At 43.3% G+C, this 14,148-nt stretch overlaps 1 protein-coding gene across 3 annotated transcripts in view; it reads right to left on the reverse strand.

Moving 5' to 3' along the window:
- Positions 1-14,148, reverse strand: part of INSIG1 (insulin induced gene 1) — a 16,870-nt gene continuing 2,722 nt past the window's right edge. For all 3 annotated transcript variants that reach the window (XM_053260097.1, XM_053260096.1, XM_053260095.1), the window contains exons 2-6: positions 10,155-10,557; positions 7,239-7,363; positions 4,614-4,780; positions 3,957-4,056; positions 1-2,690 (exon numbers count right to left, since the gene is read on the reverse strand). In XM_053260097.1, the coding sequence (XP_053116072.1) occupies positions 2,661-2,690; positions 3,957-4,056; positions 4,614-4,780; positions 7,239-7,363; positions 10,155-10,551 (819 nt within the window). In that variant the 5' untranslated portion in view covers positions 10,552-10,557 and the 3' untranslated portion in view covers positions 1-2,660. The remainder of the gene's footprint in view (positions 2,691-3,956; positions 4,057-4,613; positions 4,781-7,238; positions 7,364-10,154; positions 10,558-14,148) is intronic.

A 14,148-nucleotide genomic window follows, 5' to 3' on the forward strand; every position in this document is an offset into this window, starting at 1 on the left:
TGGTGTTTTAAACCTTTAATTTTCTTTTTTAAAAAAATCAAAACACACTGTTGAAAGCCTACCGAGTCTGAGAATCATATGATTCCAATCCAGAATAGTGCAAGACCTCCCCACACACCCCCATCCCCACTTCTTCGTAACACAAACTCCGATCACTTTGGTTCAGGTACTTACAAGTATTGGCAAGATTGAACTTCTAACATATAATTTTGGCTGCCTTGTTGAAACATAGATTTCATTTTAGACCTTTACAAATACTTACTGATTTCATGATTACATATTTACAGTTATAATTGTCCTCTTTAGTTACATCTGGTATAGGAAAGCAGTTCACCTCCTGTGTGATGGCATTTCAAACTGAAGCTAGAAAAGACAGTGCATTTGTCTGTTTCCATCTTGCAGACATGATCATATGGGCATACTCATTTGAGTAATACCATTGAAACTGAACTGCTTACACTGGTAAAGAACATTAAGTTCACCATAATGCTACTTGCATTCAGCAAAATTGCCAAGTCTCTAAAAACCAATAGTCTCAAAAGCTAGGCTTTAAGGCTGCAACTTACATTTTTATTATTCCTTAATACCACAGACTTCAATAGAACTCCTCCAGAGCAAGTAGCTTGCACATTACTGCTTGAAGTCTTCCCTACCTCTTCATTTTAAGAAAATAAAAAGAGAGACACAGCTACAGCATTTAAATATGTTCCAAAAACACTTTATGGCAGTGCATCTCAAACTGTACCCCTGGCAAGGCAAAGAGCTAAATTTCAAGGGCGGGGGGGGAGAGGAAAAGGCCCTGCATCAGACAGTGCAAGAGGCACTTTCTTCTCAGCAGTGGAAGAAAGCCTGGCAGTCACTACAACTGCTATGCTAACCACAAAAGGAGAGACTTGAGTATATGGGTGTTTCCAGCTACCATAGTTCCTCCCCATCATCTCCTGCCCTGGCTGACCACCTTGAGAGCTTCTTCCAATGCTATTCTTGATCAGTGCCCCAATCCACACAGCCTTGTGCCCATGTTCTGTGCACTTGCATGTCAGAAAGCAAAGGATACCAGTAGGTTGGGGTGGGGGGATTTAAAGAAGACCAGGGCCCAAGCAGCCTGAGAAATGTTTTAGGTGATTACTTGGAACAGAAACTGACCCTGAAGGAAGTTCTCCGGCTTACAGTCTAACAGAGGACTAGACTGGAAGCGATACAAGGTTGGAAACAAAGGGAAATGTAAGTGCCTAACACAAAAAGGGTAGCGCAGTACGAAATCGCATGTACCATAACTACGAAACTGGAATATTTCTTTAAAAGGGTTTAGTAAAGGTATAAATTAGAATTACTAGCCAAGTTATTGCTGATTTTTGCCTCCAAGCAGCACTGAAATGAATTCAAAACCCTTCCTTTTAATATCCTCAAACAATGAATATTAAAGAGGAGATTACAAGGCTCAGATTTACCTTAACTGTACATTGCACTTAACATGTTGAGACCCAACACTTGTTAAATTAGGTCGACTACAGTCTATATCATTAAAATGACTATTGTGCTCACCATGAACTATTTAGAAACACCAGATGTTTAATTCAGCGACAAAAGCACTCTTTACAAGGCAATCACAGATTGCAAGTTCCATAGGGTTAAAAACAATTCATCCACAAAGTAGTGATCTCTTCAAAAGATACTGTAAAACAGGGCTCATGTCCATGAAGCATCAAATAATACTTTTGGCCGGCTCTGCTCCTTTCACAGCAGCTACTGTTTGGGCCTCTAAACATTCCAGGCTCCCTGAATGCTCAATGGAAGTCACACAGGAATTCTCTCTTTTGCTGGTAAAACACTTGAGGACAGATTTCATCAGTAAAGTATCTAAGGACCTGCCCAGAGATACAGTGAAGTACATGAGTAAACACAACTTGATTTTGGCTGGTGCCTCCAACAGCAGGACACAAGTAAGGGGCCATGGAATCAGATGAGCAGCTGAAAGACTTATTGCTTCTCTGTCTACAAATCAGTCTCTCCCCCACCCCCCGTCCACCTGACTGGAGATTGGATGCTCAAAAAGAAAAAAATCCCAAGTCAAAGTAGCACTCCAAATCAGTTATCCTGTGCATGTTCTATTGAACTAGCTAGGGGCCTTGCACCTTTTCCCCAGCAGAAGAGGACTTCCCAAGAACTGTGCCAGGGTCACTGTTCTGACCAAACATCTGAATTGTATTTGTATTCTGATCACTTTTATTTTTAAACCCTATCTTAAAAGGACATTTGGATAAATACTATTCCTATTAAACTCATCCAAGTACTTCACCTTTCAGCACCCGTCAACTCTCTTTGGGCACTTGTACAAAGCTTGTAATCAAGTTTTGTTTCAAGGCTTTGAAATATGGCAGCTGTTTCAATGACTTCAACTGGAACCTTGTGCTTTGGAGAATTGTCCCCAAACACAACTTGTTAAATGTTCAGTCAAAACACAATTCTTCCCTAGAACAGCCAAGCACAGAGGCTTTGCTGAAAAGTCAAGGTAAGCTCTTGGACACTCCAAAGTGAATAAATGTGTCTTCGCCTGTGCACAGGGAGCCTACACAGGTTATTTGAGAAGAGAAATGTCCTAGTTCAGACAAGAGCCGATCTTCACTTTGCCTTCACGCAGGCATGGCAGATCCAAACACTTAGTCACTGTGAGGCTTCTCAGGAACACCCTGTGATAAGAACAAAAGAGTTATTGAAGTTAAATTTGTTCTGAAATTAAGTTGTAATCCTTTAAAGTTAGATGCCATACTTCAGCTTTCTTAATATGCTAGCAGGTAAGCAAGCTAGCCCCACACATAAAATAGTGTGACATTACAGACATAATAGTGGGCAATCTAATCAGTCCCTGGGACACAAACTTCTCATGTCAAAAATTGTTGTAGATTTCAAAGCTATAGAAGTAATAACAGTCATTTCTTTTTTAAGACGGGAAGGGACAGAAAGGTAGAAGAGCTATAGCAAAACACAAGACTGCTTAAGCAGTGTTTTACTCTCAAAGACAGCTGCTTTAACCAAGTTCCAGATACATGGCCAAAGTTGGGATCAGATGTTCTCCAACAGCATCAAACCTGGAGTATAAGGCTAAACAGATCTGAAACGTAAGCAAGACTATGGCTGCATCTTTCTTCCCCTGATAAAGGCTGTCTGCCCAACAGAAGGACAACAAAAATTCAAGCAACAAGTGCTGCTTGCTCCAAGATGGAAAAAGCACCACCTGTTGCATCTCTGCCAGTCATGCAATGGTTAGGGCTGTCAAACACTAGGAAGCTGCATTTCTAAAAGCTGTTGCTAAGTCATTTTATTTTGCCTTGACTGCCATAGGGGAAGTTAATTTTGGCAGAAGCTTCTCTCCAAACGTGTTTTACAATGCACATACGCATTCTATTCACAGACAACTACTTGCCAGAGAGGACAAGAAACAAGGCTATCATCCTGAAACCTGTATTTGTGTTCTCTGTATGTGACTTTGCAAGCTAAGGCCCGTTCAAGTGGTTCACACAGTTAAATAGAAAATAATGAAACTTTGTGGGTACTGCTGCTGGTACTTCTAGCTGTAGTAAACCTGATTTAAATAGCCTTCACAAAAATGGCCACCAGGAATCCCTGGCAGCAGATGACAGTAGTTATTAGACAAACTCCGTCCAATTCATCTGGTACAAATACATTATGTAATCAAGCATGTAAGCAGCCTGAGGGATCAGAACAGAACTTTTAGTACAGAAGAGATGAACACTTCCATAGAACCAACAGTCAACTCTGCAGGTTTTCAAAGATATCATTTCCCATATGAGTATCTTCTTTGACTGAGGAACAGTTAGAAAGCACCACTTGCTTTCATGCATCTTAATCCATAGACTAGGATGATGCTCTACAGGTCACGCACTTGTAAACAGTCTGTTCTTTTTAAGCATCGAAATAGATTGCACAATAATTACCATAGCCAGCTGTCGCCCGAGGTTTCCGACAGTCACACCTCCTGAGAAAAATATACATGGCAACCAAGACCGAATGTAAAGGAAATCTGGGGAAGTATACCTAAGGGTAAAAGAAAAACAGTTGAGAAGTGATATATAGTAGTTTCAGTGCCTGGGCAACAAGATTAATCTTATGGTCTATTTGACTATGCTGGAAAAACCATTCAATATTTTGAATATGAATATTGGCATATATCATGTCTACAGTTTACAATAATTTATTTATTAATATGCCTTTTTTAAAAAAACAAGGAAACCTTTTTGTCTCACAATCACTGTATTGGCTACCCTTTGTTTAGTGCTATTTAAGAAGGAAAAGTGGCAAAAGAGTATCAGAAAAGCACTGCCATGCGTTCTCTGCTTCAAGCTTTGAATTTTCCTATTCGGCTCTTAACCAAATAAACCCAGAGTCAAACTTTAAAAATCTACTTGATAGAGTTTGCCAAAGTGTCATTGAGAAATTCTGCTTTTGCACATGACAACACAAAGCAGTGCCATTAAAGCAGCATATCTTCATTTTTTTAGCAGGAGAAAGGACACATCTTAAGAACCTAATACAGGTATAACTCATTTACATTTTAAAAACAGTTGGACAATTTAGAAAAGCAAGATACTTACTGATAAACACCATTATAAACAAGAAACTGGGTGATCAGGGTAGCTACAAAAGCTATTGTGATTCCAAGACCAAGACCACTTCTTGAGCGATCAAACGTCCACCAGAGACCCAGTGACAGAGCTGCCAGTGTCAAGGAGAGTTGAATGTTGTTTGCAAAATCCAATTTCTAAGAAAAAAGCTAAGGAAAATTCTGCAATCTTTATTATAAGCTCACCTCCCCTTCATTTTGAGTTTAACCTCTGTAGTGAACTGCAGAGAAAGTCTGGTATTTGAACCAAAAAAGCAAAGTCATGCAACCTAGTCTTAGATATGGTGTTAGAAAAAGAAGGAATACACTCAAGGCCCCTGTACCCTGAATGAGGCTACATTTCCACTTTGGACAAAGAAGCCCCTAAGTCAACAAGTACAGCCCAATGGACCAGTCTACTCCACCCTAAAGGCAATCAGAGCAACTCCAAGGCACTTAGGTTGGTCATACTACAGGCAGAACCCTTTTGGGGCTGGTGTCTCTATCTGGATAGCTGCACTCATACATGATGCGAATGTCAGGCAGTATATACATATGATAAATAAACAAACCTTCCCCTGATCTTGCAAACTTCATCTAAAAGATTTTTCTGCCTTTGCAGCCCCTGAATTTTATCCCCCAGGAGACCCAAGAACAAGAACCTTTCTAGTCTTTGCTCTTAGACATGGGATCATGGTGGCAATGTCTGCCATGTGTTGTCCTTTGCCTAGCAGTGTCCATGCATGTACTCATAACATAAGAACAGCCCTGCTGGATCAGGCCCACGGCCCATCTAGTCCAGCATCCTGTTTCACACAGTGGCCCACCAGATGTCGCTGGAAGCCACAGACAGGAGTTGAGGGTGTGCCCTCTCTCCTGCCATTACTCCCCTGCAACTGGTACTCAGAGGCACCCCGCCCTTGAGGCTGGAGGTGGCCCATAGCCCTCTGACTAGTAGCCATTGATAGACCTCTCCTCCATGAAGTCATCCAAACCCCTCTTAAAGCCATCCAGGTTGTTGGCTGTCACCACATCCTGTGGCAGAGAGTTCCACAAGTGGATCACGCGTTGTGTGAAAAAGTACTTCCGTTTGTTGGTCCTAGACCTCCCGGCAATCAATTTCATGGAGTGACCCCTGGTTCTAGTGTTGTGTGAGAGGGAAAAGAATCGCTCTCTCTCCACTTTCTCCATGCATGATTTTATAGACCTCTATCATGTCTCCCCGCAGACGTCTTTTTTCTCAATCCCCTACTCCTCTCCAGCTAAACACGAGAAGCCAGAAGCTGCATCCCCTGAGCAAAGTCACTGAAACCTAAGCTAAATCACTATTCTTGGATGTCTCGTTTAGTGGATCTGCCAGGTATTAAGTTGCTATCATCTCTCCCCCTTCCTGTGAAACTTCCCACTGCCAGCTGCAAGATTCCACAAGCCTCTGCCTCCCACTCAGGAGCTAATTCTCACTATCACAATTACTGCCAAATACCCATGTTTTCTATTGGTCTTGTACCCAAATAAGCGATCTATCACTTTTCAAGAGGTCCTTGTTTGACTGTTTGCCCTGCTGGGCTACTCTAAAGGGATGTTTCACTGTCTGGACCTGATCCAGAACAGTTATCTATGCTTATTGATTTGGTGCTAGTAATTCTGGGCTCACTCTGAGTGAATAGTTGCCTGCTTTCCCTAATAGTAGAGTTGGCCACAGAAAGAAAAAGTGGTTCCTCCCGCAGTCATGTAATTCCCCTCAGCTTCAATGTAGTTTCCCCAAAATGTCCGTGCCTGGAGCCATGGACACCAATCAAGGCTACACATTTGTATATAGGATCAAGCAAGCATGGCAACACCTTGTCAATCAACCAACTGCATCATGCTTGCTATTTATGTCACTCTGTATGAAAAATGAAATCTTGCTTAAACACAGGGGCATAACTAAAATAAAACAAGGGGAGACAGTTGTCGGGGGGCCCAGAGGCAAGTCACATGACTGACTCCCCCAGCTGTGCACCCGCCCGGGCTTCCTTCAGTTGTATTCATCATCCTCCAAAATTGATGTGAGTGTTACGACCTGGAGCTACCAGAACAGCATGTCTTTCTCTAGTACCATTAAATGACTTGCATAGTCCACAATTATATATAAATTTTACTATGCTTTTTGTTACCACTATTCAGCCTCATTTAAGATTTCTTTTCTTCATGAGCTCAGCTTCAGTGGGGGGGGGCAGATTTTAAAATCTTGTCTCTCAGCCCACTCCAACCTTGCTACACCCCTGCTTAAACATTCAAAACTCTGAGAGCTACTAGAATAGCCCTTTAGATCCCCAAGAAGGGCCACTCAATATCCCACCAAAGCTTGAATCAGACACAAACCCTCAGGTGGTTCTTCTGCAACAGCTTGGGTAGCCTGACTCCAGATCCTACAAGCCACTACAGTGGCTCTCAGGACCAAGCTGCTAGGCATAAAACCTATGAAGTGAACTTAAAATGCCTTCAGTTCTCTGTAATAAAGAGAGCATTTTGGTCAGTCCCGAATGAACAGAACATACAAAAAATAACATGAAATGAATCCTACTTCATTACAACTACACCAAACTCAGACATTGTCAATCACTTCCAAGGATACAGCACTTGCGTGGTTAATGCCAACAAAGACTGCTATACATCTCATTACACTGGCCCATTCTCTCTTGAATTTGTGAGGCTCTCCAAGATGACTGTCAATGCAGGGATACAGCAAGCCAACAACAGCTGGAAGAGAAGAAAATTGTTATTTCCATGCCAATGTACATATTAATCTCTTAAGCACAGGGCAAAGTCTGTGCTTAAGTACAGAAAGTAGAAACAGTCCCCCCCATCTTAATATTGTATCTTTTAAGGATATTTGAGAAACTGGATGCTTCAAGAATTTCATGTATTTGCTACCTATCTGCATAAACCATTATAATTTGTGCTGCAGTTGAGCATCTGCCAGTCTTGGCTGCTAGAGGGCAATTTATTTGCCACTGGTAACTAGCAAAGGACAAGGACAAACCTTCCCATTTCTATCTTTGCCGTCATTATGAACTGCATTTGCCAGTATCCAGTGGTAGCTTTCATTTTATCAAGCCAAATGAACAGCTGGAAGAATTCCCTGCTACAAATATAATGCGCATTTGGTAATGCGACCAAAACAATTGCCATTTTAATGTTTGCAGAGTGTTGCAGACTTCCAGTTACAAGGTTTCAAGCTATGGAGTTGGCACTGCAATATGTAAACAGGTCCTTTGAGTCAATACCACTTGGATAACTTGCTGGAAATTCTTCAGCCACCCTGAGCCACACTGCAAGGGAAAACTTCAGGCTATGCACACCAGCAGAAAGGGAGCAACTGCTAACTCATCCTGCATTCTGTTGAGTTCATGGCTAGTGTTTAACAAACAGAAACACGTCAAAGCACCGTTCTTGAGAACTGAGGGTGGAATATATTCTAGGGCTTGGGACAAATGAAAGTAGCCTTCACTAACTAAACAGACTGGGTGGAGCCTAAACAAAACACCAGTAAAGTCAGTAAGCTCCCAGGTTAGAATGCTTGCACGGACCATGAAGCTACAAAGGCATTTGTTTCTTCCTGCTTAGACTATGCTGCTTATATCAGCTAGGTCAATTCGTTCCTTATGAAGTAAACAGAAGCTCCAAGGCCACCACTGGAAGCAGCATCAAGCTTTAAACAGTGTAAATTCTGACTAACTGACCTCAAAAGGGTCTAGCAATTCTGACTCAAGTAGCACTCTCCATATCTTCTACAGGCAAGCAACAAACTTCTTAGAAAATGTAAACACACAGAGCTCTTGCCACATGATTCTTTCACCTGAAATGAAATGATATAGAAGAATGAAGTGTTCCATAGCAACATGGCCTAGCTGATGTTGGTCTGGAAACCACTGAACCACTGAATGGAAGGCAGCTCTGTGTGTTTAGTTATGACAGGAGCAGGAGTAAATCAATGCAGACAGACGGCTTCAACTGGCATCTGTACACTAGCTTTACTGCTTAGATCAACCTTTATTGTGTTTGCTCTATCTCATAATCCATGAAAGTGGTGACTTGTGAAGCGTAACCAAAGTTAGCTTATTCCCCCACACTGAGGGATGATTGAATGCCTGAAGACAACTTCTTGGTAAGCACAAAGTGGCTTTTTAATTTGCCCTTGGAGTAAACACCTACAACCAAAGGAGAAGGTGCATCTAGTTCTGTACCCATAGCAGCTCCTTTTAGTACTGAAGAAGTCCGTGTGAAAGCTGTGTCTCATGTCTGGAAATAATGGAATCAGACAGGGGTCAGAAGTGGTCAGCCAGACTGAAAGGGAAATCCACTAGCCAGGGTGGACTCAAGCATGACCTTTCACTAAAATAAAACCCCTGCACAATCACTCAGCAGTCTTGGGAAGCCTTTCCTCCCTTCCTCAGCCTTCTCATCTGCAAAGCAGGAGCAACAGGGGCCTGCCTCGCAGAGTTGTCCGGAATTAAGGCACTTGGCATAGCAGCAGCACTTCAAGCAAGTTCAGGTGCATTTGGTTTTAATGACACCAATTCACTAGTTCATTTCGCAATTTGTATTTGGAACCTTAACTTGTATTCTCTCCAAACAAATCTATTTCCAAAGGTAGTTCTATGCTAAAGGAAGTGCTATACCAATCTAATAGCCAGCATACTATGTCCACATTACCAGTAATGCCTCTACTATACTGAGTAGGGATTTGGGAATTAAGAGTACAAGCAGCAAAAAGGTATATTCAAGCCAGTTCTGTGGCTCTACTTGACACATTTTACAGTATTTAAAATCCAGTTGTGTTTAAAATACTCTTCAAGTGCCATTAGTATCCACCGTATAGCTGGGTAGCAGTAGGATTTAGTTTATTGGTTCTAACATTCAAATACAATTTTGTTCTTGCTATATAACAACAATAACTTCTTCTTTAGGAGAGTATTTTGTTCTTGGTTATGCTATAGCATTGGGGGAAAGCCTGCAATTTTTCTGGCAGGGAAGGTGCTGCAGCTGCTCTTAAAGCAGGCACCTCGCCAAGCTTCACTTCCCCTCCTCTTTCACCACACCATGTGACTTCCTTGTTTTTGCTTCCAAGTGTGTGGCATGTTCCTGCAGGCAGCCAATAGGAACAGGGACAAGCAACTCACCAGTTTCAAAAGGGAACCAATCAGAAAGCAGAGAGTGGAGATGAGTCATGCCAGCTCCTCTGTTAGAAGTTGACAGAAAAGCTAGAGACACGTCTTCCCTGTTTCCAGGGCTGATCATACCACCAATAGGCAAGAGGCTGCACAGGTAGAATCTACTACTTTCCTTAGACAGCTACAGGCTTATGACAGAATATGCTATGCATTTATAGTTTGTTCTTCAAGATATATCCACTCTTGGGAAGAACTCAGCAGCAGGCTGGTGTAAGGAAGAAAAGAGATCCCAGCAACTAGCCAGGCCCAAAGACCACCAGGCATCTGGCCTCTTCAAGGCCCTTCCCCAAGCAGCCATCGATCAGCCAGTGACTCACCTGCTGCTGTCCCACAGCAAGGGGGCACCCACCAGGCAGAGGAGAAGATTGTAGACATGACTTCCTCCGGAAAGAGGGTTACATTCCTCTGGATCTGCAGCAAGTTCAGCACCAGCGCCAGGAAAGTGCCCACAAGAAAGAGCACCAGGCTCCGTTGCACGACGTCCCTACTCAAGTTCAAAGTGCTGGCACCACTGCCAAGGCTGGGGCTGCTTGGGTGCCGCGTTCTGTGGCCCACTAGCGTCAGAGGAGAGCTTGCCACCGAAGAGCTCAGCATTTCGCCCACCTTGGCTGCCAGCCCTGTAGCAGTTCCACCTAAGGGGGTTTTATGCCTTCCTCTGACAGTACAGGAACAACTCCAGGTATGATCCTCCAGTCTGGACACAGGTTTCTCCATTAGGTTCTAAAATGTCCAGCAAGAAAATCATTATTAGCAGCAGCCAGGACAGAGCTCAAGTTATGATAAGATCCTACTGTTTCACATTTCTCTGTCATGAGATGAGATGCAGGAAGCTTCTTTTCAAATGAGCTATGCCAGGTCCAAACAGAACACCTGCTCACCAAAACAGCAGAATAAGACTCAGGAACACATCGGAAAATTTCATCTTCACTAGGAATAGGTAGGCTGCAGTTTACCAGGATCCCCAAGAGTATGACAGGTAGACCCCAAGGTCAGTGGACAACACCACACAGGAAACTACACATGACGTGTAAAGAGCTATTAGCCTTATTGGGCCTTTGCAGATGGAACACAGTGGAGCAGGGAGGGTTAAAGCCCCCAAACTCCCACCACAGTCCCCACTGATAGGAGAGGGAGTACAGTCTGGCTGTTAAGAAAAACTATGCTGGCAGAGTCAATAGTGCTTTAAATGTCACATGTTGTTTGGCCCCAAGGGAGTTTCACTTCCAGAATGGGGTGAAGTCAAACACACCAGTTGATAAGAACTCCTTTGATGGATACATCAGAGCTATCTTGGGTGCTAGAAGAGCAAGCTGTGATCTGGCAGATGTCCAGTTCAAGTGACATCTCAACCATGCTCCCTAGATGGCCTTAATCAAGTCGCTCTTACTCAGCCCCACCCCCGTCTGCAACACAAAGATAATTTATCTTACACTAATTCTTATAACCATGTGAAGTGTTTTGTACACTGGATGCCAAGTATTATTACGATCACCAACAGCATCACACAAAGCATTGTGGAGAGCCAATGCAGTATAAATGGCTAGTGTGAGACCTGGGAGACTCTGGTTCAAATCCTAATGCAGCCACGAAACTCACTGGGTAACCTTGAATCTCACCAGATTGTTGCAAGGATAAAATGAGGTGAGGAGACCACTTCTGTTGCATTTTGCTCCTGAGGAGGGCAGGATAAGGATACATAAAAATCAAACCTCTCTGCATGTTTTCATATATACCATCTTAAGTAAAGCTATCAATTGCCATCAAAACAGTGATGAAGAACCAAGAACCCCAAGAACCAAACAATTCCTTAGATTTTTCTATGTATTAAAATTATAGCACCATATGGCCACAACTACAGAGATCTGGGATTTTCATAGTATAAAGTAAAGTGTGCTGTCAAGTTAATTTCGTCTCCTGGTGCCCACAGAGCCCGGTGGTTTTCTTTGGTAGAATATAGGAGGGGTTTACCATTGCCTCCTCCTGTGCAGTGTGAGATGATGCCTTTCAGCATCTTCCTATATCACTGCTGCCCGATATAGTACCAGTGGGGATTCAAACCGGAAACCTTCTGCTTGTTAGTCAAGCATTTCCCCACTGTGCCACTTAAGGCAACACTTCATAGTACAGACAGCCAAACCCCCCCCCCCCCAAACTACCCCAAACCCTTGGTCTAATATCTTAACTTCAAATACAGGTTAGGTTCAGGAACCACTTTCCAATTTTACTGTAAGTTTTCTTGTGTGTTACTTGGTAACTATCTCCAACAGCTCACCAGTCTACATTCTTAGGATACAATTTCCAATAACTCCCTTTTCAAGACATTTCTCTTGCATCTTACAACCCATATTCTAAAATAAAGCAAACTTAGGGGTATCCGACCAAGCTTATTCACTCTTGTTATCTACATTACACAGAATCCATCCTGTGTAATGCAAGGACAAATATTTCTCCCTTGGATTACACAGGAAGCCAAACTAGACAGACATGTGCACCTGGGTAGATAAAAGAATATAAGGTTAAGAGCAATGTATACATGCAAAATGAATCTTATTTAGGTGATGGACTGATCACTCATTACTATGAAGAGCCAGCCTGGGAGCTACAAGGCCCTCTAAAGAGCTCCTGTATTGCTGCTGCTACCCTTCATGTTTATTTAAGTGCCACAAGAGTTTTAAGCTGGGGAAGGACAAATATCCTTTGATGGGGGAAGGACAAATACAGAGGTGGTGGAGATCTTCTCTAAAAGAAGCTGCTCCCTGGACATTAGAAAGGATCTCCTGTAGACACCTGTGGAGTAGCAGTAGCAATGATTGATCAGTCCCTCACCCAAATAAATTTCATGTTGTATGTATGCATTGCTCTTAGCCTTATAGGCTTTTAACCTTATAGGAGCATATGCCTGTCTAGTTTGGCTTCCCGTGTAATTCTGGTTCTGGGAGCTTATTGATAGGCTGGCCGTTCTTTAAGGAGTAATTAATGGGATCTGAGACCAATTCTGTTTTCCAGAAATAAGAAATATATAAGCCCTCATTCAGCAGCTATGCCTCTTCAGTGTTTCCTACAGTTCTTTAGGCAACATTGAAGAGGCACAGCCACTGAATGAGGGCTTCTCTCTTATTTCTGGGGAAAACAGAACTGGTCACAGAACCCATTACTCCTCAAAGAACGGTCAGCCCACCAATAAGCTCCCAAAATGGGTTAAGATCACCTGGAGGCACAGCAATTTCTGGGGAAGGTTTCAAAGGATAAGAACTACCCTTGCATGAGTTTGGGTCTTGCTTGAAGCAACTGAATCCAGCGGGGTGTAGTGTTTAGAATGTTGGACAAGGACTGGAGAGATCTGAGTTCAAATCCCCATTCAGCTATGATACTTTCTGGGTGGCAACCACCTAGTTGCTTCTCTCTCAGCCTAACCTACTTCTCACAGGGTTGTTGTGAGGAGAAACTTAACTAAGTACACCGCTCTGGGCTCCTTGGAGGAAGAGTGGAATATAAATGTAGAAAACCACCACCAAAAACCAAAAACACACCTATGAACTCTTCCCTGCCTGCATATTTTGCCAGGTTGTTCCCAGGTCTCACTCAAGTTGTTCCCATTCTGTGCTAACATTCAGTAGCTGAGTTGTGCATGTGTGTATATAGAGGAATACCCTCTGCTCCTCCTCTTGTTGCGCCCAGAGCGTCTGCAAGCCCAATTTTACACCTCCAAATTAATATGGGTAAAGGTTTCTAAGTTCCAGAGGTTCACTCTCTCTTCCATCTCTGACAGAATCCTATGCTTACTCATTTGAAAGCAAGTCCCACTGCATCTTGTGGAAGTAGCATGAATCCAAGCAAATGGGTATAGGACCAGCCTGCTAAACTGCCATTCTGATGGGTCTCTTGCCAAGGTTGCTGCCTACATGATGGGGGGAGAGGAGCGGGGCACTCAGATTTCCACCCTACCTAGCCTCACTTCCCCCGTATACACACACAGAGATTTTGCCTGTTGCAATATATCTGGGGGGCAAGAAGGGAGAAAGGGACGGAAAGGGCTACTGGAGGTTCTTCACCTCCCACCCAGATAGGTCTGGGGGCTTCCCGCGCTCTTAAGAACTGCCTAGCCAGGATCAAACGGGGGGGGGGGAGGAGGCATCTAATCCACCGGGCCAAACCAGATCCCCCCGCTTTTACGGCCCCCTATTTACTTACTTACTGCAAAGAGGAAGGCGGACAAATATTGGTAGGGCGTAGAAAGATAGCGAGCTAGCAGCGGGCAATACCCCATTAGCACCGCAGAGGCTGTGATGGGGCCCCGCAAGGGCAGCGCTG

The sequence above is a fragment of the Hemicordylus capensis genome, chromosome 6, assembly GCF_027244095.1.
Source record: "Hemicordylus capensis ecotype Gifberg chromosome 6, rHemCap1.1.pri, whole genome shotgun sequence".
Classification (NCBI taxonomy): domain Eukaryota; kingdom Metazoa; phylum Chordata; class Lepidosauria; order Squamata; family Cordylidae; genus Hemicordylus; species Hemicordylus capensis.